This window comes from Solea solea, chromosome 10 (genome assembly GCF_958295425.1).
Source record: "Solea solea chromosome 10, fSolSol10.1, whole genome shotgun sequence".
Lineage (NCBI taxonomy): Eukaryota > Metazoa > Chordata > Actinopteri > Pleuronectiformes > Soleidae > Solea > Solea solea.
The window spans coordinates 24,542,325-24,570,070 of NC_081143.1; the positions used below are offsets into that span (position 1 = coordinate 24,542,325).

The window sequence follows — 27,746 nt, forward strand, 5'->3', positions numbered from 1 at the left end:
TTTAGGATTGCTAAGTCTTTTCAACTGATCTACAGTTCGGCACTGTTCGGCTTCATTCTTGTGTCGGACGTCTCTTGGCACTCTGACCAATCAGTGGCCAGCAGTCGGGAGTCTTCATGCACAGTATCGCCTCAGTTTGCTTGGAACCTCGCCAGAGCAGGTACTTAAAAAAATAAATACCAGGTACTATGCTAGTGGAAATGCAACTTATCCGCACCTTTTTCTTTTTTTGCAACTGTGAGTTAACCCCCCCCCCCAAAAAAATGTCAAACACAAAGCGGAGACAGAGAAGACATGTTTTTTTTGTTTTAAACATTTGTTTGTGTTTATTTTCAGAGTCCTGGTCAACAATAGTGACGTCCTCAGAGAGTGTTGCCGTGGCCTCGATGTGCAAATCACATCTGTTGTCAAGTTATTGAAATTCTGTTTTCTAAAATTTAATAAAAGGTAGATTTATACAATTTACATTTGCGTATAATTTTTTTTATATATATATACTATATATATATAAAATGTGTGATACATTTTATTTGAAAGGCACTGTTCGAAAAATACTAATCAATGTGCAAACAAGAGTACAAGACACAACAACACAGATACAGGCCCACGTGTGGCCATTGTCAAGCATTTCCCCTTTGGAAAAACAAACAAAAAAAACAATCATTACCTCTCCCAACATTGTTCGGCTTCTTTTTGTGTACCTTTTTCCTCTATGAGCCAAATATCATGAAAGCAAATGTGTACACAGTACTGCAAATACACACCCCTGTGTCACATACTCCTGGTTGAATGTGTTCCTCGCTAACTTGTTCCTCACGTCCTCTTGTTTGTAAAGCACATGGCTGATCTTTTCAAGATCTTTGTCATCGCACTGATAAACAGAGCCAAGATTTGGCAAAAAAAAATAAAAATAAACCGCAAGAGCAAGACTAAAGTCAAACCTACATTCAGTTACGTCAATACAGTCTTTTTTTCTTTTTTCTTGCGACTTTAAGAAAATCACATGGTCAAACATTTATTTCTGTGTGGATAATCTACTGCTTCATGTCACACATCGTAGCGCTGCTGCGTCAACGACCCAGAACAGTTCTGTGTCAAGTGAAGAATTGTATTGTAAGTCGCTTTGGATAAAAGTGTCTGCTAAATGACATGTAATGTAATGAAAACAGAGAGCACTGCAGTCGAGAGCTGCACTCAGATCACTTCACCACCGCTATCGAGATAACGACGTTTAACAAGACAAAGCACATAAAGGGTCGTCTACTTTCATATTGCGTGTGTCAGCTGCGTGTGGAAACATCTGAATATGACGTATCTGAATCCTAATACTGTAGCCTTGACTCTCTGTAAACAGACAGAAACTCTGTCGTTATCCTCACAAACATGCAACCTAATGTTTTTGAGAATCTGTGTCAAACGTTCAAAAGGATTGTCTTATTTCAGTTTACTTTAGCCTTTGCTTGAGGAAATAATAGAAGTGGGAGTGACATACACAGATCACAACGACGTTTACAACATGTATTCGTGAACTTCACACTTGGTGTGGACTGTATTTCCCATGGCGCCCCATTGTTCTGCTTTCATTTTCATTCAGGACGACACAGTGTGGGTGTGTGGAAGCAGTCAGTGGGGGTTGTCAACAGTAAAAAAAAATGATAAGTGCATCTGCTCTCTTTCATGACCTGGTTCAGTAATTAAAAAAAAAAAGACTCCAGGTGATTGTCTTCCGTAAACTGACCCAGAGGTCAGTGTGTGACAAGGAATATAGAAGGGTCAGTTCAGCCTAAACAAACTCCACTACTCATGTGGCATCAAGCCATGCATGGAGATACTCTCTCCTCTGAGGTTTTGAGATATCTTTACTTCTATATTGGAATTTAGGGAAATAATAATCAATTAAACTGTGGATTATTTTTCAATGAATCAGTTGCTTTGGCAAAAAAGTGGTAAAAGCTCAAAAATCTTATCACTCAAACTGATTATCTCTCAAGTTTATGAGTCATTACTTTCACTTGAGTCGATGGAGTTTGTTTTAAGAACAAACAGTTCAGACTGCAGACAGAGAAGCACTTTGAGCTAAATGCTAACTTACTGTAAATTAGATGACATACAGTGATGGTTATGGGTGTAATGTTTTACTTGTAATTATTACTAAACAGAGGAAGTATAATTCATCTCAAAACCTCATCAGATATAAATGCATGGCTCGATGTGTTTTTATTCATTTTGGGTGAAGTTGCCCTGTATATTTTCAGATCATGGAAGCATGCATGGTGCTACCATACATTTAAAGATCCAGCCGAGACTTTGTACGCTCAAACTGGAATGACAAATAGACCGTGTGATTATGTGTTACTTGTGCATATATGCACACAAGCCTCATTACACTGGGATTTACACAAACACAGACTAAGAAAACAACAAAACAATCGTCTCCTTTCGTCTCTATGAATTTGCCAAGTGCACAACCTAGCTGACGACAGCCGGCTTGAGGAGGAGCGCCCTCGGGGGAACGACCACCCAGGACACAGGATCATTACGTCTGGGCACCACCGCTGCCGACAGGTTCAACACCTCGCCCTCCACACCTTCTTCCTCCTCGTCTTCGCCCTCTGTTTCCATCCCCACCATCCGCCTCAGACCTCCCAGAGCTCCCAACCCTAACACTGAAGCAGCGGATAGTCCAAAGTGTAACAGAGGGGAGTCTGAGAGGCTGAGTGGCCCCATGCTACTGCCTCCAGCAAAGAGCGGGGCCCCATGGTGGCCCAGGGCTCTGGCATGGCAGAAAGCAGAGAGAGGCAAAGACGCTCCAAGACCCCCGAGAAGAGCTGCAGCGGCACTGGGAATGATGATGTGGGCTCCGCCTGCAGAGGGCAGTTCTGCAGCCTTCTGTTGCCCGGGAAGGCCCAGCCCAGACCCCAGTCTGCCCGGGGCACTTTGCTCCTGGGCAACAAAGTGTCCGTGGGCCTTGATGTGCTTGCGTAGCGAGCTGGGATCAGTGTAGCGCTTCAAGCAGCCGGCCATCTTGCAGTAATACGGCTTGTCAACATAGTGGGTGCGCGTGTGTTTGAAGCGGTCACTTGAGTTGGAGTAACGTTTGCTGCAGCCTTCATAAGGGCAGATGTAGGGTTTCTCTCCTAAAGAGGAGAAAAAAGAAGAAAAAACAGATCACTTCTTGACACATGGTCAATGCTGCACCTGAAGTTTGTGTTGCACAGCACAAAGGACGTGTTCATCCAATGCTGACTCCATTGCTAAGCTCAAATGTATTGTTTTGTATCTTTGGAATGTGAAATCCGTTGTTCGGATTTACCTGTGACACAAACTTACCAAACCAAAACATGTAGCTATGTAATGCTCAAGCACATCTTGAATAAACCTGGTGTTATCGACCTTTTTACACAACAGAGATTTTGCCAGTAACATTAATTAGAGTTCCACTCCAGGTCTGACGCAGAGGCACGGAAAATGACCTCACCTGTGTGTGAGCGAGTGTGAATCTTCAGGTTCTCCAGGCGCGAGAAGCTCTTGTTGCAGGTGGGACAATGATGTGGCTTCTCATTCGTGTGTGTGCGGATGTGAATCAGCATTTTATATCTACAAGACACAACACAGTCGAGTCAGCTCGTCAGTTTCATTCATGGAACAAAGCACAACAACAAAAAGTCAATAAACAAACTGTCTTCCACAAATAAGACGACATGTTGGTGAGCTAATGACATATCTTTGGTTATAAAGCTGAGACAAGGCCCAAGGCGTAAGGGAACTAAGTATCCACCAGGGGGCCCCCTGGAGCATTTCATTATCTTACTTTTATATTTTATTTTTGTGCACGTTAACAGTGAGTCATTTACACACTTTCCATAGTTTTCAGACAAACTGTATTAACATATTTTGTCCTTAAATATTTTTTTTTATTACTTAAGTCTTTGTTTATTTTATTTAATACTGTCTATTATTGTTTATTGAGGTTACTTGACATTCATCGTAGCATTATTTTGTATTTTTACTTTAATATTTAACAAGGCTGAAACAATGACTCGATTATTAATCGATTGCTAAATTAACTATCAACTTGTTTTATAATCGATTCATCGGTTTGAATCATTAGTTTTCTCATTATTCAGCTTGTTAAATGAGAACATTTTCTGGTTTCTTTGTGTCATATAACAAACATGGTCATTTTCAGGTTTTAAATGGACCGATCACTCGATTCATCGAGGAAATAATCAACAGATTGAGAAAATAATTGTTAGTTGCAGCAGTTAGCAACATAATATAATATAATTATTTATGATGGTTTATTTTTTGCAGCCCCTTTAATTGTTGTTGCACTTTTGCACATTTGGTGACTTTTTGAAAACCATTATTTTGAGATTTCTACTTTTTAAGATTAAGGTCAATGTCAGTTTTCAATGCCAATGACGTTGGGATGATGAAAGCAACACAACTATAACTAATAATAACAATAATATATATGTGTATATATATATATATATATATTATATATTGATTTCATTAATAAGACATGAAATGTTCATTTGTGGAAGGCTGAATATACAAAATGCATCTTGTTCATTCATTTATTCATTCATTTATCACTTTATCCTTCACATGAGGGTCACAGGGGCCACTAGAACCAATGCCATGGGACAATGCATCTCATTTTATCAGTTAAAATATTTAAATAATGCATCCCTGTGATTAGTTGGACCGGTTGAGGGGACGCATCAGGGCTCGGGTTCAAGAGAGAAAACCAAATGTAGTCTAATGAGCAGAATAGATACTTTAATCAAACAAAAAACACTAGTTAAGTTGTTGGTTAGTTGTGTGAACTCATTTGTGTGAACAAACATACCTGGCATTAAAGCCTCGTCCGTTTCGAGCACAGCCCTCCCACTGGCAGCAGTACCCAGAATCCTTTTCAGGTTTGACGTGAAAGTCGTTGATGTGATCCACTAAGTCCTGCAGCGAGTCGAACAGCAGGTGGCACTGCAGGATCGCAGAGGAGGGAGAGGTCACACAGTATGTCACAACAATACTGTATTTTGATATTTAATATCGTTGTAAATTAGTTCTCCTTTGTTATTATAAACACATGAACCATTTCATGGCCTTTTTTGCTTCACTTATCAGTTGTAAACTATAATGCCATTCATTTGAAGTATTTTAACCTTTGGTAATGGCTAAAAACGTCAGAGTTTCAATTTTCTGACACCGTCAACTCCACTGAGTTTTCACAATCTATTAATCGATTATAAATTGACTACTGTTTGTGTTTTCGTTTGAATGTCTCTGTTCACCTTCATCCATCGGCAGGCCAGCTGACCGTCCAGTGAGGGCTCTGGCGACACTTGCTTCTCCCGGCTGTGACTGATGAACATGGAGGAAGGAAAGCTGTAGGCCCTCGGCGGACTCGCCATCGGCAAATAAAAGGGAAAACCCTGCGGTGACGCGCCGCCCTCCACGCCAAGATGACGAGCGGCTTCCTGAACGGCGACGAGGAATGAGGAAAAGGTGCCGTTAGAAAGTGCCGGAGACTGTTCAAAATAAACGTCCACACTTTTAAGGTGATATTGGGGGAAATCACCACAGCTAAAATCTAAATGAAATCAATTCTTTGCACTAATGCAATAGATTCCAATTATTTAAAGGTCTTACATTTTTCAACTGATTTACGATGGTGAGGTTGGAAAAACAACACCAACCAAACATCTTTAATGAATTTAACTAAGAAAAAGGCAAAAAAATAAAACATAAACTGCAAAAAAACCAACGTTAAGCAGAAACAAGACTGAAATGAAAGACTGAAAATGAACCAACACAGACACTAGAGAGGCAGAGACAATCAAACACAGGTGAGACAAGCAAGACACAGGTGACACACATTAGGGCGCTACAGGCCTTTACATTTGTGCTTTTACTTCTGTCTGGTTTGCAGTTGGTTGTTTCCTGTTTTATTTTAAAGTTGTTTCCTTGTGTGTACCTTGTCCAGTTTTGCTCAGACAAGATTAATGGATGAATAAAAAGCACCTGGCTGATCCAGGGTTCGTGACACAATCATGTTAAAAACACGGAGAACTAAGGCTTTGCTTTTTGTTATTGTTATTGTCTCAGTTCACTGGGGTGGGGTTCTCATGGAATAATCACCGCTTCATGTCGGAACTATGTGATCCTCACAAGGATGACCGGGCCTTGAAGTGGCCTGATGAAGTGTTTCATTTCAAACATATTTATAAGACATTTCAATATCTTGTACGGATACACTATATGAATATATACAAAAGTACTCTTGCCTTTGCAGCAAGAAGACCTTGAACAAAGGTCTTTCTGCATGGAGTTTGCATGTTCTCCCCGTGCGTGCGTGGGTTTTCTCAGGGTTCTCCAATTTCCTCTCACAGTCCCCGCCCATCGCCCTATGTCAGCTAAGATTGGCACAGCACAACCCCATGACCCTTACGTGGAGGATAAAGCGGTAGAAGATGGATGGATGGATACAAGTATTTGGATGCCTGACCGTTACATCAACAGAGAGTTGGTTCCCCTTTTGCAGCTACAACAGCTTCCACGCTTGTTGGAAGACTTTTACTTTACGATTGAAGGTCAGGGCTCTGCGCGGGCCTCAAACAATGTTGGACGCACAGCATTGTCCAAAATGTCTTCATATGCTGAAGCTTTCAATACTGAACAGAGGTGTCCAAATACTTTTGTCCACATAGCACTTTTCTACTCTCGATGACCACTCAAGGCCGCTTTACACTACAGTATTGCCATTCACCCATTCACACTTTCATACAGTGCATCTGCATGTGCCGCACATTTACATGAATAATAGTCAAGCACCAGCTTCACAAACATCTTCTGGTATATTTTATGGACTGAAATTTGTCATCATTTTGTGCAGACAGACATACAGATAAGGGCAGTACTGGCACTTCACACACACACTGATGACGACACCACCTCTGGAAAGTACGTGCGTCTCAGGAACTGGAAACCACGGCTGTCTCTTGCCCCCTTTCCCACACGATTTCTCTGTATCTGATTTTGCTTGTAATTTAACCACTGCAACTATGTACAAAACAACAAGAACCACAACTAAAATGTTGTTCGGGATAATTGTGACCACAGACATTCCTGGAGAACATTCTTGGAATAGCACGTTCCCAGTTCCAAGTCAGAATAACAGGAAGTTTTCCCGCAATAAACTCTGAAACTATCTTCATGTCAAAATTGATGGGATTTTGGTGCATCAGTGACTACAACGCCATGCACAGTTGTCACTGGTTGCATTTACACTGAATGAAAAATGCCTTGTTCTCTGTTCAATTTGAGTGTGTAAAGACATGTCTGAATAACCCACGGGATAAAGGAAAATGTGTCTCACAGCCCACTTTTAATGCACAAGAGCTAAAAGATGAATCTGGGCAAGAAGGAAATAGTTTGTGCTTCAACAAAGAGGCTTGTGTGTTTGATGTTTTACCATTTAATCATGGCTACAATTTGATTTGGACAGAGTCACTGGACTGGCTGTGATTGAGTGAAATTAGATTCACTGTGGAGCGGAGCACATTCAGTCACGATCGCTCCCCGGGCGGATTATTCTGAGAAGTCTGTGGCCATGCCAACACAGAAGATGAACCGATTATACAAAGAGAATCAGAGAGACTGAAATTCACATCACATTGAACTTCAGTGAAACCGTCGTCTTTGTCGTGAAGACAAGAGAATGTCACAGTAACATTACAACATAACAACTGTGGAAATGTGATTTAACTCCTGCTTCTGTTAGGACGTGATGTGCGTTGGAACTCATTTAGGTGCACCAGCACACATTTTTAGGGCTTGTCTTTTTTGTCACTTCCAATATACACTCATATTACATGTTTGTAAACAACAATAAACAAGAACTAGAAAATTCAGCTGCGGAATTTTGATCGTGCCTGCCTCTTGCTGCCGATTTGGGTGGATTTAACCTTTAAAACTTGAAGTATTTTGACAAAGTAGTATTTTTCAACCTTTACAGAGAGAGACTGACTCTCGCAGCTGGTTGCACAAGCCCCTCCCCCTTCCAAACACCTGTTGATAACTGTCAAAAAACGGTGAAAATCAGAGAAAGCGACATGTTTTAAAGTTGTCCAATTTCAAGAACAATTTTCAGTTTGTGCGGGTCGGGAGGCTTTCAGGAGCTCCCACATTTAAATATGTGAAAAACAGGTGTGAATTGACTGAGAAATTACAGTTTTAAAATCACCCTGTCTTCATTTTTTAAAAATTCCAGAGCAGAGTTTTAACATGGGCGTCAGTGGGAGGTTCGACCAGAACTCTGCGCTTTTAGGTGATTTTAAGAAAAGCCACAAGGCAGCAAAAGAGTTTGTTTAGAGATTTGTGTGATTATTTTCATGAACCTAAGCTAGCGGTGCAACACACACTCATTATAAAACCTGAAAACATTCCAAAAACGAGAAAAGTCCCAAGTCTTGTGACCCGTTTAAAGTTCTAACCACGTCTCATTCATGTGAATGTGAAAATTATTTCCAGTTCTTTGCGATTTTTGTCACTATAGCTACTCTAATTAGGCGAAGGTAAATGTTTGTCCTCACGGTAAAACTCTTGAAATGTTGGGTGCACCAGTGCGACCAAAGGAAAAAAAACGGTCCTGTGACTATACAGGGCTCTAGAGTATAAATTACAATGTATATAATCACAGAAACTTTGACAGAAGGAACAAAGCCAGCGGAAAGGAAGGAAATAAAAGTGATCCTAAAGGGAACAGACCAAACACAAGAGGCTGATGACGGCAAAGATAAGACACCTCCACTCATTTTCATGCGGACAGCCCCGAGAGCTGGTCTCGACGATTGCTCTACAGTTCCCACATGGTGAAATCCAGGTCTGCACATTTGTTTTGGGCTAATGAGGAGACCCGGCATTCTGCTCTGCCAGCTCAGGGGCATATTGCCACCTGGCGTAGCAGAGGCAGACACACTTATTAAATGCATGGCACGGAAACAACCTGATTGAAGCGGCAAGTGCTGCACTCACCCGGGAGAAGATGTGTGGCTGTGGGCTGCGGCTGCTGTGAGGGGACTCCAGGGGTGAGGAGGGTGACGGGGAGGAGCGGGATGAAGGGGACGGGGAGAGGGAGGAGGCATGGCGGGAAGAGGGGGACAGGCTGAGGTCCATGGCTGGAGGAGTGAAGCAGGACCTGGGTCGTTCTTGAGAGGGAGACTGAGAATCTGCATGGGAGATTAAGAACAGTCTCATGAGGTCACAACAAACTTTGTCGACTGCCACTTTTTTGGGTGCCTGCTCTGGCGAGGTTCCAAGCGAGCTGAGCTGATACTAAAATGTGACGTCAACTGTCAGCCAGTGATTGCGCAGAGAGTGTCGTCACTGGAAGAGTCATGAGCGCGACGTCCGACACAAGAATCAAACCGAACAACGCAGAACTGTAGATCAGTTAAAAATACTTCAAAACCCTGACATCATGTGTTTACAGCTAACATTTAGCGAAGGAATTCTGGCGATCGTGTGTCAGACGGAGTCTGTGCTCCGGTCATGCAGGAACAACTGAACTAATTAACTTTTTAATGAACTGATTCAGTTACACTGAAAACAACTGCTTTGCCCGTCACTAGTTTGTGTGTTTGTGTTGCATATAAAACGACGACATAGAGGTTTCATGCAGCCGCACTAATATGACCCCGCCCACATTGAGGAGGCACTATGAAGTCATGTAAAATTCAGTATTTGCATTCAATTTGTTCATTTTAATTTGTAATTTGCTATTTGTGTTGATGGATAATTGCGCACTTTGAGGGTGAGCACTTTGTTGTGAAGCTAAACCATTTAGTAAGTAATATAAGAAAAGATATGCAAGTTCAGAACTAAAGTGATCCGATTATTAATCTGCACTGAATTTTCGTCTCCCATGTTCACATGAAAACAATCATATGTACAGTGATGGGAATTATTTATCCTTGTCTCCTGTGTTGATCAGAGTCGTGAGTTAAGGTTTGGGTGTGGACCTCAGAGGATTCTCACATTTCAAAGAGGGCCCCGGCACTCTTCGGTTTGGGAATGGCTGTGTTATGCAATGCATGGCCCAAGATAACAATAATATCATGAGACAGCAATTATGCAATAATCAATCACATGAGATTACATAACAATGCATCACAATACATGTCTATAACTGAAGAAAACAACTGCTCCAAAAAAGGTAAAGTGCAGTAAAACCTGTTAGCTTCCATTCATGTTAACCCATGGTAAGCGCCACCAAGAGGAATCATGTAGTAGTTCTACTAATAATAATAATGATAATAATAATAATAATAATAATAATAATATATCTCAAATTTGGATATCTATTTGAATGTGTGGGGTAATAACATGTTTGAGTTTAAAATTGACAGCCTAGAAGCGCACAGACTGTCTGAGATTAGTGTCAAAAGTTTCAGCAGAGGGCGCTGTGAACGCAGCATGGCCTTAGGTCTACTTTGAACGCCCTCTTGGACAAGCAAACTGAACTGAGGGAGGGGAAGATCACCCAAAAGGCCCAAAAGGCAGTATGATAGATACCATAAATGATAAATGATTGAACAAATCTGTTGAATCATCCATTAACTTAGCTGTTAGCTCCACCCAAGTGCTCTCCCATGTGAGAACAAGAACTGAACTTTCTTAGGCATTTAAAATATGACGGTCCATGCAGAAGACAGTCACAGGGGCCGTGCTGTGGTTGTTTTTGTGCTCACTTTTTGTCACTGTCACACTACTCTTGTTATCGGACACACTGGGACAATGTATGTCTGTTTGAGGAGAGAAGAGCGACCATTCATTCATTGGATTCACAATATTAAGTTACTGGGAAAGTGCGAGCGGTTAATCCACTTATTATGCTACTGCATTATCACAGTTATGGCCTGCACTGCGGCATCAGTGAAGTGGAAGCATGTGTTTATACTTACGAGTGAATGCATTCTGGCTCATTCTTACCTGGGGAGGAGGGTGGTGAAGGAAAGGTTGTATAAAGGAGGCGTGGTCGAATGGCGCTGAGAGGGGCACAGATGGAGGAAGGACACGCCCTCTTGCCTAACCTGACTGGACCGTCTGTCCGCCCTGAGGGTAGCTTCAGGTCAAGTGGCTCGTCCAATGACAGCATGGCTGCTGGCGACTGCTGCCCACCTGGGTAAAAAGAACCAGGTTAGTAAGCGACTAAATGCAAACAACAGCCATTTGGTGACAGAAAAATGTATTTTAAAAGCTATTTTCTCAGTTTTTTCTCTGTGAGACATAACAAAGCTAGTTGCTAAGAGAATATCCCATTCTATGGCATTGGTTTTTAAGTCATTCATGGGCTAACCGATAAGCTGTTTATTTTCTTGATTCACCGGGTAATCATTCGGTCGATAAAACGTCAGAAAATGATCAGTGCATCTCAAACCTAGAAATGACGATGTTCTCAAAAGCCAAAAATGATTTAGTTTGAATGTTTTCTTTGTTACATGGAGCAAAGAATCCAGAAAATATTCACATTCAGGAAGCTAAAAAAATCAGAAAACTTGGTTTAATTCTTTGGAAAAATGCTATCATTATCAAAATATTTATAGAGTCATTTGTTTCAGTCCTAATTCGAGTCCACCAAAATACACAATGTTCATCAAGGTTATGGCAGGAATGTATGTTACTGTAGGAAAAACGACAAGTGCTAATAATAAAACTGATGACGGCTGAATTCCCTTAAGTTCCAGGGTCCTGGCATTGATCGTACTGGCTCACTGTCATGTCTTACTGGAACCCTCGCATGGATCGCAGCCATCCTTAACATTATTAGTAACATATGTGTTTTTCCCTACTATGAAAAAGCCCAAACTGCTACATATTCTATCAAATTAGATGGGGAAAGAAAATACAATATAACATAGCTCCAATGACTTTCCACGAGGTGCACATTTTCCTTTTGCAATCATGCACACACTCTTAAAAGCCTGATTGAATAATTAAGGCTAAAGTTTTGATGGAAATACACCGAAAGATAAATAGAAATGTCGATTTAGATTCAGCTCCAATATACAAAGACCATTTAGCCAATTTGAGAATAATGGGATCGTCGAATGCTGTGCTGTGAATTTCAGTTGCTGCTCTGTTCCTGAGGGAAAAACCTCTGAGAAGCATTATGGTGTGGGCTCGTTATTGTGATCCTCTACATTTCTGTGGTCTGTGTGCACCGCGGGCCTGACCAAGATTTTGCAGTAGTTTTCCACCCATAGCGATAACATACTCAGGGATGAAGCATGAGGCAGAACGCCACTCTGGTCCCTGACTCAACTCCAACGTTCTTGGTAGCCGGAGTGACTCAAGACGCAGATGAAAAGAGAAATCTCACGGCAGGAAGCGGAAGGCATAGACGTGCGATGAAACACACAGCAAACCTGCAGGGAAATGCTTGACGACTGCTGGAAAAGATGACGCAAATATTGTCCTTTTTTGGTACACTTGAGAGCTGCCGAGAAGCTCATCTAGATTCTTGAATTTGCATATGACATATGCATTTGTCAGAGATGCAATATTTAAATGTTGTACTGACAGTTGGCTTGAAATTCTTTATTATTTAGTTTTAAGAAAAGAAGAATTTTTCCAAAGCTCATTGAGCCCTCTACATTTTAACAAAACAATGTTCTGTATAAACAATGATAATGATAATATAAACAATCTAATGAGTTATTAGTTATTTACATGTGTACAGACATACAGTGTGTTCCAGGCATTTAGAGATCGACCCATTTTCCATTAAAAACACATTCATGTAACAGAGTCAAACCTGTGACTAACTTTACTACCAACTGCTCTTAATCCTGACAAAATCATGTGGATTAGTTATGTGGGAAGTTAATGTTTTACCAAAAGGTTGGAAAATAACAGACCTGGCTGGAACTGACAGGGGACTCTTTGACGTTTGGACAGCTTGTGTTCATGCTAAGCTAAGCTAATTGTCCAGTTTTCGGACACAAAGCAGACAAAGAAATTTCCCCAAAATGTCAAACTATTCGTTTGACCCTCGTCTAGAAATAAATCTGTCTTGGGGATGATTTTTCCCACATGAGGTACAAACACGTCCTCAGGTGTTTAGTATTTTATAAAACAATCATAACGTATTTAGTCCTCCAGAATGGCGCCAGGCGTGGGCTGCAAGTCGATTTGTGACGACTGCAGAATCTCTACTGGGTCTCGCGCCGTATGGCTGTTTAATGATAGCTGACAGCGAAAGGCATTCTTAATTTACTTTCACTGACTGGATTCAAACCGGCAGCCTTCCAGCTGCATGTACACCTCCTCGACGTCTAAACTTGCTGTCGCCACAGATTCTTCCACAGTCACCGTCAGGATCCCTCGACATAATATGAGGCAGAAGCTAAACCACAATGAAGTCAGTGTTTAGGTCCCTCTACCACGCTGCCAGCTACCTCACCACACTGGTTTCACATTCCACAGCAAACTCATTGACTTCTCTCACACACACACACTCTGCTATTTGGAGGTATTGTGAAGGCATGCACATACTGGACCATATGTATCAAGGCACGCAGGCTGGAGTCACACCAGACATGCGCAAGACTCGTAGCCACACGCGAGCTTCCTCCCCTCCCCTCCCGCCCACCTTCAGCAGCTCCTCCCCCCTCTTTTCCCTCGATGACCTGCGTTTGGGCAGTGTGCCCAGACCCTCTTATGGATACCCCCTCCTGCCTAAAACAACACACTTTACACACAAACATATGTGCTTCATGCACACGCAGACATGTATAGACTCTCACTCACGTTTCTCTGTTTGTGTGCGTACGGTCAACCCCACGGGTAGAAAGTAATGAATTACATTTACTCACGTTACTGTAATTGAGTAGGTTTTTTGTGTACTTGTCCTTTTTGAAATAACTTTGTAATTTTACTTTTACCTAAGTATGTTTTTTGTGAAGTACTATACTTCAGCACGTTTTATGAGGACAGGTGAATTGGCGTTAATTAAGGTCCCTGAGTGAGTGAGAAAGTTAAAGCGTTTGTGACCTTTGACCCATGTTGTCTGATATGTGTTTACATATTTTATAGTGTCAGCACTTAATTAAAAACAATTCAATTCAATCCCTTGTCGTTTTTGCAAGACACAAGAAAGAACCCCAACCTTGTTGAAACAAATAACAAATTACTTTTACTCAAGCTACTTGGCTACTTGGCTACTTGGTCATTTTCAGACCAGTACGTTTACTTGTACTTAAGTAAAAGCTTGTCAAAATAGTGGCACTTTTACTTGGGTAGAATGCCTTGCTTTTAATTCCACCTAACCTGAACCTCAAAACCAAGTCTTAAAATCCATTCTGTCCTGTGTGGAAGTGAGGATGAGATATAATGTCCTCATAACCCACAAGTGTCCTCACAACACTGGTTTGAAACCAATGGTCCTCCCAAAGATAGCAATACAAAACCACACACACACACACATACACTTATAACCTTTCATAACAGAATGCAAATGCATAAGTAACTCACAAACACGCTCAATTGTCAACTTTGTTCGGTTGTATTTCAAACGGTTCACACGTGCACCACAAACAGCGCTGGGCTACGTAAACACGCACGGCCACATTCTCTGCACTGGAGCTGTTTATTGCTCATGCATACACACCAAGGTTATTATAGTTAACGGAAACTAAAAATGAACTGACAAAAGAATAATAACTAGAGGTTTTTTTTAAGTTTTTTTTATAAACCCTGATAACTAAAACTGAATTGTGTGTTTATAAAACTAACTAAAATCGTAGCATAAATGTGTGCTTAGTTTTCATCGACACCTTTTGGGTTCATATGAAGTTTGTTTATTCTTTCTCTGCCGGAAAATTTGTTGTATTTTCATTCATAATAAAATATATATGTATATATATGTATATATATATATACATACACATATATATATATATACATACATATATATGTATGTATATATACACATATGTATACCCAAACGCACATAAACAATATTTCCCTCTGACAGGAAACCTTTGCTTCCACAGCGCCCTGATCTGGCCTCTTTCTCCCATTTTTTTTTTTTTTTTAATGTTTTTTATTTTTTTTCTCCTTTTACTTCCCTCCCTCTCACTCCTTCCTGTGGTTTTCCTCTCCCAGTCCTCCAGCAGAGCATACCTCTCCCGTTCTCCTCCCCACTCCTCTGCCTCAAACTCCTCCCCTTTTCTTCTATTTTTCTTATTCATGTCTTGCCATATTCTGTCACAGGAGATATGTTGAAATGAGGCATTCCTGACTGCTGCAGGGTATGGTGCGTCTTTATGGGGTGTATGCATTGTGAGACACATGTATTTCCCTTTTATCCTCATTCCAGAATCTCATGTTTCCCAAACGTAGCATTAGACTGGAGAGGTCTTTTTTTTTTTGGGGTCTTTGAGTGCAAGAAAAGAAAGGAGGAGCGGGACAAGACAGTCCATCACTCCTTGTTTTTAAGGGGTTACAGTCCTTTGATCTTTCCATCGTCCTTATAAGGTATTATGCAATACTACTGCAAGAGCAACGGAGGCAGGAGAAGATGGTGCTTTTGTGACAAGAGTAGAGAAGCGTGTACTGTATAAGTGCGAGGGGGGTAATGTGTATTCATGGGGAAATGTCTGGAATTGGCTGAAAGTGGACACCTCCTCAAGCAGCAGTGAGGAAATCAGAGAGCGGCGAGTGGGGAAAACAAAAGGGATTCTGAGGACACGGACGCAGGATTCGATTCTTCATGGAGTTCTTCTTACGCCAGCAGAGAAGTGACGAGATAGTTCTTGCACGAAAAGGACGAGGAAAACAAATTAGAGTTCCTCTTCTCTTATTGACAAAACCAAATCACACAATCTGACCGAGGCGTTCATCCAAAACACAAACGACCATATCATGTTTCACACTCGAGTCACAGAGACAAAACCACCGCCACTGCACTTAGGTGGTTTCTGTCACCACGGCAGGCGACAAAAAAAGGAAATTTATTGACAGTGTTCACAACTTGTGAACGTGTTGAACCACTGTTTTATATGATGTCAGCTGTGATTCACAGCATGCTCTTTATGGCGACGTGAGTTTTTTTTTCTTTCTTCCTCCCCCTCGGGGCATGAAAAATGGCATCATGTGAGAAGACGGAGAGTGCGGAGGAGGTGAAAACAGGGAGGGAAACCATGGGAGTCAGACGTGGTCTCTCACCCTCCCTGCTCACATTATATGTCTCAATATTCTCCTCTTTCTCTCTCTTCCTCTTGTGTCTTTGGCGACGCAAAGTGATGCAACTCTGCAGAGCGAGGCTGCAATCGCCACAGCAGAGCCTGCAGTGTCTCTTGCACTGACACTGGCGTCTTAACCACTTAGGAGGGGAGTGGTGGCAGCTGTCAAGGGAGGAGGAGTGGGCGAGTAATCTCTCAGAACAGGGATTATTTCACTCTTTACGTGAAAAAATAAAAGACGGGTTCTTTCCAGACTCTGTACATCATTAAACTCATTTTAAATCCCCCTGAGACTCAGACCGACAAAGTCAGTTAAACATGTCTGACTACTTTTAAGGGTTTCTTTAAAACTGGAATGAATATGTTGTTAACATTTAAGATGCTCAATATTTGTATGTATGGATGTTTCTGTGGCTAAAACAAAAGAAATTCAAAAACTTAGGATGTGGCGCCCACACAGAGGCAACATAAGGCCCTGGGGCCACATGTGGCCCGTGATCCAGTGTTATCCGGCCCGCGACGTCCTCACAATGTTGAAAAATGTTTTTTTTTTCAAACTTCAAAATGACGATGTTCTCTCTCATTTTGTCCACAACCAACGTTTTTCAGATTTAATGATTTCTTTGCCAAAATGGAGCAATGAAACCATAACAATCAGAAAGCTTGTTTTAATTATTACAAAAAAAACAACTACAAATGTGATGAATCGACTATCAAAATAGTTGATGATTCATTTTGCTATTGAATAACGATAATTGGACCTTTATAATTTAACGTGTCGTCATTCACTCAGTTTAACTCCCCTCCTGACAGAAATCCTTGGTCTTACTTAGCTCCCATTTTTGCTTCTCATCGGTCGTACTTTGTGAAACGAATGGAAGCACTGCGGGGGAAGAGATTCGGCTTCCTGTTTACACCGGCCGGCACATGCCCAGAGTACACGAGTGGTCACGCTACAAACGCTTTTAGTTCTGTTCGTATGGAAGCAGATTATTACGTCCGATACTGAGCAGAAGAAGCTCATCTGGAGGCAGATGATTGTTTTAATTTGAAATTGCTGTTGCAGATGCAGTGTGATGATGAGGAAGATGAGATATGTGTCCAAACTAGAGCACAGACAAATCTTTTATACGAGTATCTCCTGAGCTGAGCCTTAACTGTCAAGCCAAGAGGAGGATGGCTCTCCAAAAATAGTTTTTCCCCTCTATTTACAGTAAAATTAATAGGGAAGTGTACTAACTCTGGAAAAACTAGCAATAGACAGTTAAAAAAAAGTCATACATCTCACCACCTCCAAAACACTGGAAGGCGTTATCTACTTGAGAGGAACTACAGATAACAACGAATGTATTTTGGCCGCACTTTCTCTGCCACGTGTCTGTTACTCACTCGCTAATTTCTGGCCAACGTCTCACTTTACCCAGTTATTTAGAATGTACCCTAACTTTTAAATGGTCGTTGGCTACTTACAGCTTGGGTGAAGGTTTCCTCTTTACTCTGAAGTGAAATGTAAAGATTGGAAAAGGTTATTTCTGTCAAAACATGGGAGTTCTATAGAAGTCGAGTGCGTCTTGTTCTTATATGGAGGAAAAGTTCTATCGCGATATATATATATATATGTATATATCATTATCTTATTATCGCCCAGCCCTATATATAAGTCATAATATATTACTAAGCATTCTCACAACAATTTTCTTGTCTCATTTGTCCGACAGAAAGAAGGAGAAGCTCTGCAGGCTTGATTTGCAATTAGAGTCCGAGCTTCTTCTTCTTTTTTTTTTTTTTTTAAAGTCAACTGCAAAAACTGTTCTATTTCTTCTCCAGAGTTTCAGAGTGGAACGAGTTCAGACACAACTCTCTGGGCTGTTGAGTGCCATGTTGGAAAATGTTGGGAAACTGAGCTGCAGCACATGAGGCCAGTTTGACAGGAATTGGCGAATAGCACCGCTTTGTACAAAAAAAATACCGGTTACTGCCGTAATTAACTGAGTAAATGGAGATGAAAATGACCTTTAAGAGTGTTGGAAGCAGACAGCGATGATAATGGAGGGAAGTCAAGAGAGAGAGATTGTTCATTCTAAGAGAGAGGACAGAAGACAAATATTTGGAATCAGATGGAAACAAGATCAGCCGTGACTGTAATAAAGGATAAACCCACCTCATACCACTTTATCCCTCCATAGCTCCAAACTGAACTGAACCATGTATAGTCATAGTATATCAACTTCATATAAAAACCAGTTTGAAGCACTGGGCGCCCCGTTTCTCTCTCTCTCTGGTTGAAATGATGGTTGTTCCCTTCAGGAGAAGCATGAGGTTTTAATCTGGTTTTAATCATAAATCAAACCAAGCACTTTTTTTCCCCCTTTATTGGGAGGGACGAAAAGCATTAACATATTTTAAAGCTGAATCAGTATTTTTATATTAACCCTGAATCAAACTGCTGTGTATGTGTAGTGTGTGAGAGAGAATATCACAAACTCTGCAGGTCCACGACACTCTGTTAAAGATAGGGTGCGTAATTTAATCAACTCTGATTGGTTGAGATCTTCTCCATGTTCCTGATGGCTGTAGCCTTTGTCATACTGTAATGACCACCGCCTGTCTGTGTTTCCACCACTGAAGCAGAGACTGTGGCACAAAGATGAGTGGGCAACATCCAGTATTTTCAAAGCGGAGCTTTAACAAAGGCAGCCGGCGGGAGGAGATGGGACGAATGAGTTGCATTTTTTTAGATAAACATCTCTTATTTAATTGTGTGTACCATTGCTTTGCAACTTGAGGCAACTCCGGATTATTCAGTTAATCTGTTGTTTATTTTCTGACTTGATGAATCAGTAGTTGTCCAACAAATCAGAAAATGGTTGATCGGTGTTGCCCCAAACCTCCTCAAACGTGTTTTTTTTTTGGTCCGCGAGCCAAAGATATTCAGTTTACTGCCGCAAGGAGACAGAAAAACAAACCAGCAACAATAAAATCACATTGTTTATATTATTCCTTTTTTCTAAAAAAGATCCAAATGAACAATTTTCCACAGACATATTTGCTCTGTTTGCTCAAGTGTTGCTTCCACTCTCCCTGCGTCTCACACACACACACACACACACACATAAGCACAGTGAGCCATTTGTCATCGTCAGACTGAAGTACTCCCGCCCACGTCGGTGACCCATTAAACCATTAAAACATAAATGAAGTTTTTACTATCCTCAGCAGATTTCATCATAAGAGTCGGCAGACCTTGTCTTCACACCAGCCCTGCCCTGCCGGCACACACTGTGCGCTTGTCACCAAGCACTTTCACTTCAGGCTACTATACAGGCCCACAGGAAACAAATGCTAACACTGATCCATGTTCTGTGGACGTGTTTTTTTTTTAACGACACATTTGCCACGTAAACTTTCATGAGAAATACCAAGCTACACTGTTTCTGCTGCCTCCAAACAGCCAATAAGACAAACACGTGTGTCTCTCTGCAGCCAATTCAATATGATTAGTAATGGAATGGGTTTAAGATTGTGATGGTAGGATTACCTTTAGCAGAAATATCATCCCATAAAAAGCCAATCAGGGGATGGGGGTCATGTCCTAAATTCAGTGGCTTCCAATGCACAGTTAAGTCTTTTCCATATTCATTTTTTTAGCTGGAGAATAAAATCGGTCTTCCCATCAGGCCAATAACCCCATTGTTTTTGTTGCTGTTCTCTGGTGAGAACTGTGGCGCATGAACTGAGCCCCCAGGCCAGTTTTAAGTCCGACTCTGGTCCAATTGAACGTACACACGCAGTAATAACTCAACTCCAAATCTCCATTATCTGGGTGTCTGAGTCCAACTTTGGGAAATTCAATTTAGTCCCATTTCCAGTCCTGTTTACACATGCAGTATGTCAAAAGTCTGGTTTTAGTCAGACTAACATGTAAACATACTAAATGATTACTGCCCTGCACTTCTGGCGAGTCATTAAAAACAGATTGTACCTATAAGGCACAGTATGACACCAAGTTTTTTGTTTTTTTCGATACTGTTACTTTTTAATACCGCTGCAATGCGCGGTATATGATTTTCCATGTATTGGGGGATAAGCCTTATATATTATGAAGACCCTTTAAGTTTCCAGAAATAATATATGTGTATATATATATATATACACACACAAACACACAGCATATATGTACTACCTAAAAAATAAATAATATAATAAAATATCGAGCTTTCAATGCTATGATTTGTGGCCGACATTACGCTGGTATTTTGACTGTATTTACTTGTGTTTTAACGTCAGTTTAAATGTAAAAAAAGGTTGTTTTGGGACGGAATCGTGATACATTGGTGTGTGCGGGCCGGAAAATCTGGGACTTTCCCTCACGAACGGGCAGAACAAAGGCCCTCCGATGTCAGTCACTGCAACTGCCGAGCCAATGGTAACCATCCCAAGCAGTGTTGCACTTTCCATTAGATTCCAAGAAGTAATCATGACCATTAACCATATTTGGAAGGCCGTGCCGCCTGGACTGCCGCTTGCTGAAGTTTATCAACAACTTCAGAAGCTCCGCCGTAACTAAATTGCATTATTTTTATCGCGGTAAAAGAAACAAACTTATGAGTTAATTAGACACTTGCTGCGCGCCGCTCTTTGAAACATGGCACATCCTTTGTGACGGTTACACACTGCCAAGATACAAAGGTATAAACTATTACCCATCAAGAATGTATGGTGTAAAAAGTACAATGTTCCTCTTTGGGTACCCTTAGAATGGCCAATTTTCACCTTAAAATTTGCACTAGCTCCGCACCAACCCCCACCGGTCGCTAAAATAAATAACCATTATCCTCAACCTCACACAGTGGTGTGAATAGACCGAGCTACAGACTTTTCACAGGACGCAGATTTATTCCCAATGAGATAATCTGCTCACTCATCATCCTCCTCTTCCTCACATGTACTTCACACACTGGTTTAGGAAACTAGATTAAGACTGAGCGAGAGATAAGGTGACTCCAATCCGACCACATACCCCGGTATATAAGGGAGAGCAGTATTTCTGAATTTTCCCTCCAACGACCACAGTTTGAGAAGCAACGCTCTGGTGAGCAGAGGCGACACACTTGCCAACTGACCTGCTGTGAATTATCCAGAGATTTTCCTGCTGTGTTCTCACATATAGGCTCAGGAAATCTGGCGGTAAAGGTTCTGTGTTTTCCTTCTGCTGTTGCTCCTCTACATTCATCATTGTTGTTTTTTAAGCACTTTAACTGTGACAGATTTTGGTTTTGAGGTCATGTGCATTTCACCGTCTCATTTTACTACCACAACCTTCTTTCGCCTAATATTTCTTTCCTCCTCATCCCTTCTCCTCTCTTACACCCCCCCCCCCCCCCCCCCCCCCACCGTTTGGCAGTGGGGCAAAGTCAACACAGAAAACCTCCTCTCTGCTTTCCCTCCCTGTAATTCCTCACCATCAGCGGAGCAACAGATCCCACCCCTCGCCAGTCCTTTCATCCCGCCGCCACTCTCTGAGAGACAAAGTCGAAAGACTTAGTGTTACGGTTAAAGTTGAGTGCAGTTATGGTTACAGCACGGAGATGGAGAAGAGGAAGGAGCACTCGGAAGGGAAGGGAAGGGCAGAGAAAGGAAGGAGAGAGACAGAAAGACTGTTGACAGAGGCAGCCAAGATCAGTGCATGAAATCAAACTTCTTTCTTTCTTTCTTTGCAGCCCTCTTTCATTCCCTCAGCTCTGTCATCCAGACCTAAAACACACAAACACATGCGCTTCACATTCCTACGTGCAGAGCAGATTCACCCAATTTGTTTCCACTCTGTGTGTGTGTGTGTGTGTGTGCGCACGCGCGTGTGTGCCAAGTCAGTAAATAATAACCAATCCCAGCTGTACTGTAGGCCGTTCCTCTCATTCTCCGTGTGGGGAAACAAAGAGGGCGAGAGAGGGGAAAAAGGCTCCATCAAATTACAGAGTAATGAGCTGGAAAGAAGTCAGTGGAGACTCGAGCAGGAAGAATCAGTGACATTTTAATGATAACTGGCATCGTGACTCCTATGGTCCTGGTAGTCAGTGACCACTGTGTGGGAACACAATTGGAACAACAATAATAATTGTACTTTTTTCAATTTTTACACTGGTAAATAAGCTGCAGTTTTCAAAATTATTGCACACAATATAAGTTTGCATCCTCACACACTATACCGACACCATAGCTTTAAGTATCTTCTTTTTTTTAAATTTAGCTTAAGAAACGTCCACGATGTTTTTGACTTTTTGCCGATACATGTAGTGAAATTGCAGCAGATGTGGATATAAAATATCTCTATTGTGCAAAATAAATAAGCATAAAAAACAACAACAATGGTTGTAGGGGGGCGTGGGCGTAGCAGTCAAGGAGGTAGCAGCTTTTTTCAACCTACTGTTTGAGTCATTACTCATATCAATCTTGGTGCATTTGCCGACATCCGATACCAATATCGTGTCGATAGTATTGTTATCTGATCCAATGATTTTGAAGATCTATCAAGAACTTTTCCTGTCAATTCCACAAATAATCATCTGGAGAATCCACGTGGGATGTCTGGGGTTGTCCTGCCTCCTGTATGTTCCACCAAGACACCGCCACCCCCTCGCCTGGATGTTCTGAACATCATCATCATCATCATCATCATCATGTGAACAACAACCTCTGGAAAATGCCTGGATCCAATTTTCCCCAGAAATTATTGGGAGCTCATGCCTGGAAATGTCTTTGGTTGACCCAATGATAGGCCAGCAATCTGTCCAAGGTGTGCCTCTCACCCTGTGTCAGCTGGAGTGGGCTGCAGCTTCCACCACAACCCTCAAAGGATAAGTGGGTGGGTGGATGGATGGATGGATGGATGGGTACCAATATTTTTCCCGAATATAGGCCCACGCCACCTCTGCAAACCATTAAAAGGCTGTTTTCATCAGATTCCTTCACAACAATGGAGTGAACCTATGTTGAGTTTAATATTTTACAATCATTAATTATTATTTCATGGAAAACACGTGATGAAGGGATCTATGGAGCAAGAGAGGGCAGCAAGTGGTTCAACACCTCAAAGCAGCGAAGAAGAAAAGAGAGCTGAAGTAAGTGGACAGTAAGTTCATTGTTGTCCACAACTGTGGACCAGCGGAGCACAGAGGAAGTCCATTTCTGATCCAATGTCCATCTGACATACATTTGATCCCTCCTTACAATCGTTCGCCTCACATTTGCCATTTTTTCCTTCAACCATTTTCCTCTTTCTTTCTTTTTTCAGGCCCTTTTTGGCTTTTACCTCCTTCCTTAAACCCAAGAGAAATAGAAGCAAAGAGAGAGAGAGGCAGCAAGGGAAGAGAAGAATAAGAAAGAGGGAGAGAGGGTGAAGTGGGGAGTGATGGAGGGGGTGCTGGGGTGGGGATTGCGGAATTCGGTCTGTGTTTGGTTTGGAAGTGAAGGCCCCGGCGCTGGGCTCTCGGGAGGATAACGGAAAAGAGAGGGAGAAGAAAGGGAGGTTTATGAATGTGAGACCCTCACAGGTGGTCGGCACATACTGTTGCTGTGTGTTTGAATGTGTGTCTTCACCGTGGCATGTTGACAATGTTAACGATATCTGCTCTCACGGCATGTGTGTACATTTGTCTGTTTGTTTGCAGATGTTGGCACAGATGCTCGTAGCATGTAAGAATCCAGAGCAGGAAGATGGCGAGAGAGAGAGAGAGAGTGAGAGGAGGTGAATAAGACATTCCTAAGAGGGAGGAGGAGGAGGAGGAGGAGGAGGGGGAGATGTAGGGAGCCAGTGGTTAGTTAGCGGTTACAAACTAAGAGGAGAAAAATGAATGTCTGGTCCAGGGCTGGGCCCAAAAACGATACCACAACCCGACCAACGAGCCAGAGGAGGAGGAGGAATAAAGGAGAAGAGAGGGTTGAAATGAATTATGCTGAAGAGAGGACAGGGGACACCACCTCCTCCTCCTCCTCGTTCTGCTCCTCGTTCTGCTCCTCCACCACCACCCACCCTCCTCCCATTTGAAGTCGGCTAACTCCTGCCTGTGCCGCAGGGGAGAAATGGGGGAGTGGAAGCTTTTACAGCCGGACTGAACCCGCTGAACCCGTTTTCTTCAACTAGCAGGGAAAAGTAAGGAGACAACAGAGGGTCACGGCCACCAGCCACACAAGAGACTTCAGTGGGGGGGGGCTTTCAGGTTGGGGGAATGAGATGGCTGTAGGTACGAGGAGGAAGGTGGGGAGGAGAGGATGGGTGGAGGGAAAAGGAGGAAGGTCATCACAGGTCTCAGAAACAACTTTGTTTGTCTGCATTCACTTTCTCTCGTTGACACCTTGATTTGTTCATCTCCCATCATCTCCACCTTCTTTCCTGACTCCACCCATTTTTCTCCCTGAATTCCTTGCTTTCCTTTCATATTTCCATTGTATACAATACGTCTTTCTGACATTTTTCCTCTCCCGCAACTGTTTGCGTCCTAACCTTTATTATTGGTTGATCCCACATCATTTCCTTGCCTCCTTGTTTTATTTGGCCCTAACATCATCAGTTCAACTCTTTCTTTTTATTCTTTTTCCCACTGTACTTTCTCCTAACCATAGTTTTTCATGTCTTTCACCTACTTTTTTCTTCCCTTGACACGTTTCTTTTTCCCATTTTTTTTCATTTCTCATGTTGTTTATTTGCTTTTGTTTTCTTGTGTTTTCTTTTTCTCTCTTTTTCACGAATTCCTTCATAGGTGATCCTCTTCTTCCTTCAAGTACATTTTAACAGATAGTAGACGGATGACAAACTAACCGCTACACCACCGGGTGCCTCTCTCAAATCCAGCTTCATTTCCATACCTCATTTCCGCATCTTCCTTTATAATATTTCTTTTACCACATTTCATTGCTTCACATTATTTACTTTCCTACATCCTTATTGGCCCTCTGCTTGTACCATTATTTGCTCGCTTCCTTCCTTCCCCCCTTCTTATGTACACTCACAGCGCTCGCACACATGCACACACGCTGTCACACATATGTCGTGCATCACTCCCACCCTGCAACAGACAGTGTGGGTGGAAAGGGGCTCGAAAGCAGACACACCCAACAACAACAGGAAAGGAGTTTGCTTGGCCCTGGGCCATTTTTAAAAAAATCCATCCTACAGCATCTGTCCAACCTTTAGAGAACAGCATGATGCAACGAGCTTGCAACCTGAACAGGGTTGCGTCACATAAAAAAAAACCCTCACAAACTCTTCATTCTCACCACCATGATGTGATGCATCATAGAAAAATCTGTAAGGAGTCTCATTGGTCTGGCTCCATGGTGTTTCAGTGAAGCAAACACATGAATGTGAGCCACGCAGGAGGTGGAAGGGTTGTTTTCTGTGACTGGTGTCAAGTGGGTGGACTTATGGGGAGTTGGATGGCCCAAACCACTTCGTGAGACTTTCTGTGGACAGAATATAAAAGCAATAGTTGCAAGTGGAAACGTATGCAACAAGAGTAACAGAGGGCCCAGCATATAACCCTGAGGTACGCCATATATGCCATATATCAAGGTAGCACTATGATTTTCATTGTGGTTTAAGTGGTTGCTTGCTTTCTCAAATTGTTGATTATTTTGTCCGTAATGTCTCACCTTGGACTGGATATGATATTACTTTTTCAGTTTACTCATATAGTCGTAACAAACCAGCCTGTCCACACATCTGAGAAGCTGGAACCACCAATATATTGCATATGGTGACAGATGAACTTCCTTCTAATCAGCAGGTCAGTTCAGTGAGTTGTTACGTTGAATAATAATATTGATTACTCAATTGAACAGTTAATCATCAAATATTTTGATAATTGATTTATCTGGGTTTTATTTATTTCCTTTTTTTAAATAATGAAAACAAGTTTTTTTGATTTCTGGTTTCTTTGCTCTGTTTAAAATAGAAAGAAATTAAAAACAAGACATTTGAGAACATCATCATTTTCCCGCAGGTTTGGGTAAAACACAGATCAACACCCGTCAACATCGTCTTACATTAACTTTTACAGACCAAACGACAGATCGATTAACCCGAGAAAACAATCGACAGATGCAACGATGATGAAAGTAATCATTAGTTATACAGCAGCCCTATAACAACACAGTCTTATTCAGCACACGTGCAGGGACAATATCAACCAGATGGTATCTGTTATTACACACATTTATTTAAGCCTATGTATTGAAAGTTCTAGTGTTTTGTGATGTTATTGCAGTTGAAATAAATCAAACTGACATGAAATATGGATGTAAGAGGAACTGGAGGATGTTTATTTTTGTCATTCTCACTGTAGGCCTACCTTTAGAACAGCCTGCGGACAGTCAACAGCCTCCTCTGCTCCCTGTGAGTCTGACTGAAGATGCTTTCGAGCCTTGAAAAATACACACAAACTGAGGACAGTTTTGCCACCTCAAAAAAAATCAGGCGCGTCTGTCCGGCGTTTCCCGAAGCATCTTCGATCAACTTATCGCGTTTACAGTATCTGGGTTTTTCAAAGTAAAAGAAATCGGTATTTCGAAAGCGGATCCTCCCACGGGGGCTCGATCGTTCCAAGAAGAGGGGGTAAAAAGAAATGCCTGTTGATTTGATGCGAGAGGAGGTGAACGAAAAAACCTTGTCCTGTGAAGTTTCTCTCGAAATCAGACTTGCGCGGTTTTAAAGGATATGGAGTAGAAGTGGAGGTGGGGGCTGGGGGGGAACTAAATTGTTAGTTAGAAAGAGCTGGGAGGGTAAAGAGCTTGTCCTGGAGGCGCATCGCTCGGTTGCGACGCTGGTCAACTGAAGCTCCAGCTGCGGAGAGGAGGGAAGAGGAGAGGGAGGAGGAGGCGTGGGGAGAGAGAGAGAGAGAGAGAGAGAGAGAGAGAGAGAGACAGCCTCCCTCCAGCTGTTGACTCTCACGACAGTCTGCAGTGTGTGTGTATCTTCTGGCACAAACACTGACCTCGTCAGTCGCCATGGAGTCCAAAACCCAAGTTAGGATTAAGATTTGTGAGTTGTGGTTCGATTAAAGGTCAGGCATGGTCCGCGCTTGGTCAGTCTGGACGCATTCCTACCAGAGAAGAAGACGCGAACGATGCTACAGCTCGCTCGGACACGTCTTTCAGCTGAAAGAGGTGCCAGAATGCCAGAATTCTGATTTTAATCTCACAAATCAGGCTGTTTTCCAATTTTCTTTTACATTTGGCCCTAAACCTCTATTTATAAAAAAATGTCCCATTTATTATATTATAGTTGTGTTATTTACACCAAACAAATTTGCACTCATATATTATTTATAAGTGAAACATCAGATGTTGCATAATTTTTGCTGCAAACTCGTAAACCAATTGATTGGGTTTGGTTTTGAAAACTTGGTACAAATGTACAAAATAAAACCAAATAACTAAATACATGTAAAGATATCTACATTTCTTTAACGTTTAAAAGTTGTTGTTTTTTTGCCC

The 27,746-nt window shown here is 41.9% G+C and overlaps 1 protein-coding gene across 1 annotated transcript; it reads right to left on the reverse strand.

Annotated features, from left to right (window-relative positions):
* Positions 1 to 297: 297 nt before the first annotated feature.
* LOC131467376 (zinc finger protein GLIS2-like) lies at positions 298 to 27,097 on the reverse strand. The gene is made up of 7 exons (XM_058641241.1): positions 26,603 to 27,097; positions 11,002 to 11,190; positions 9,046 to 9,239; positions 5,304 to 5,489; positions 4,859 to 4,992; positions 3,479 to 3,597; positions 298 to 3,137 (listed from the first exon to the last, which is right to left on the reverse strand). The coding sequence occupies exons 2-7, from the start codon at positions 11,165 to 11,167 to the stop codon at positions 2,470 to 2,472; spliced, it is 1,467 nt and encodes a 488-aa protein (XP_058497224.1). The 5' UTR covers positions 11,168 to 11,190; positions 26,603 to 27,097; the 3' UTR covers positions 298 to 2,469.
* Positions 27,098 to 27,746: the final 649 nt, after the last annotated feature.

Bases quoted from the DNA above. Each gene is read 5' to 3' on its own strand.
- LOC131467376 (XM_058641241.1), bottom strand. From the start codon at position 11,167: ATGCTGTCATTGGACGAGCCACTTGACCTGAAGCTACCCTCAGGGCGG. The intron at 5,490-9,045 runs GTGAGTGCAGCA...GTCGCCGTTCAG, and splicing joins AGCCACACATCTTCTCCCGG to GAAGCCGCTCGTCATCTTGG. The intron at 3,598-4,858 runs GTATGTTTGTTC...TGTGTCTTGTAG, and splicing joins GGACGAGGCTTTAATGCCAG to ATATAAAATGCTGATTCACA.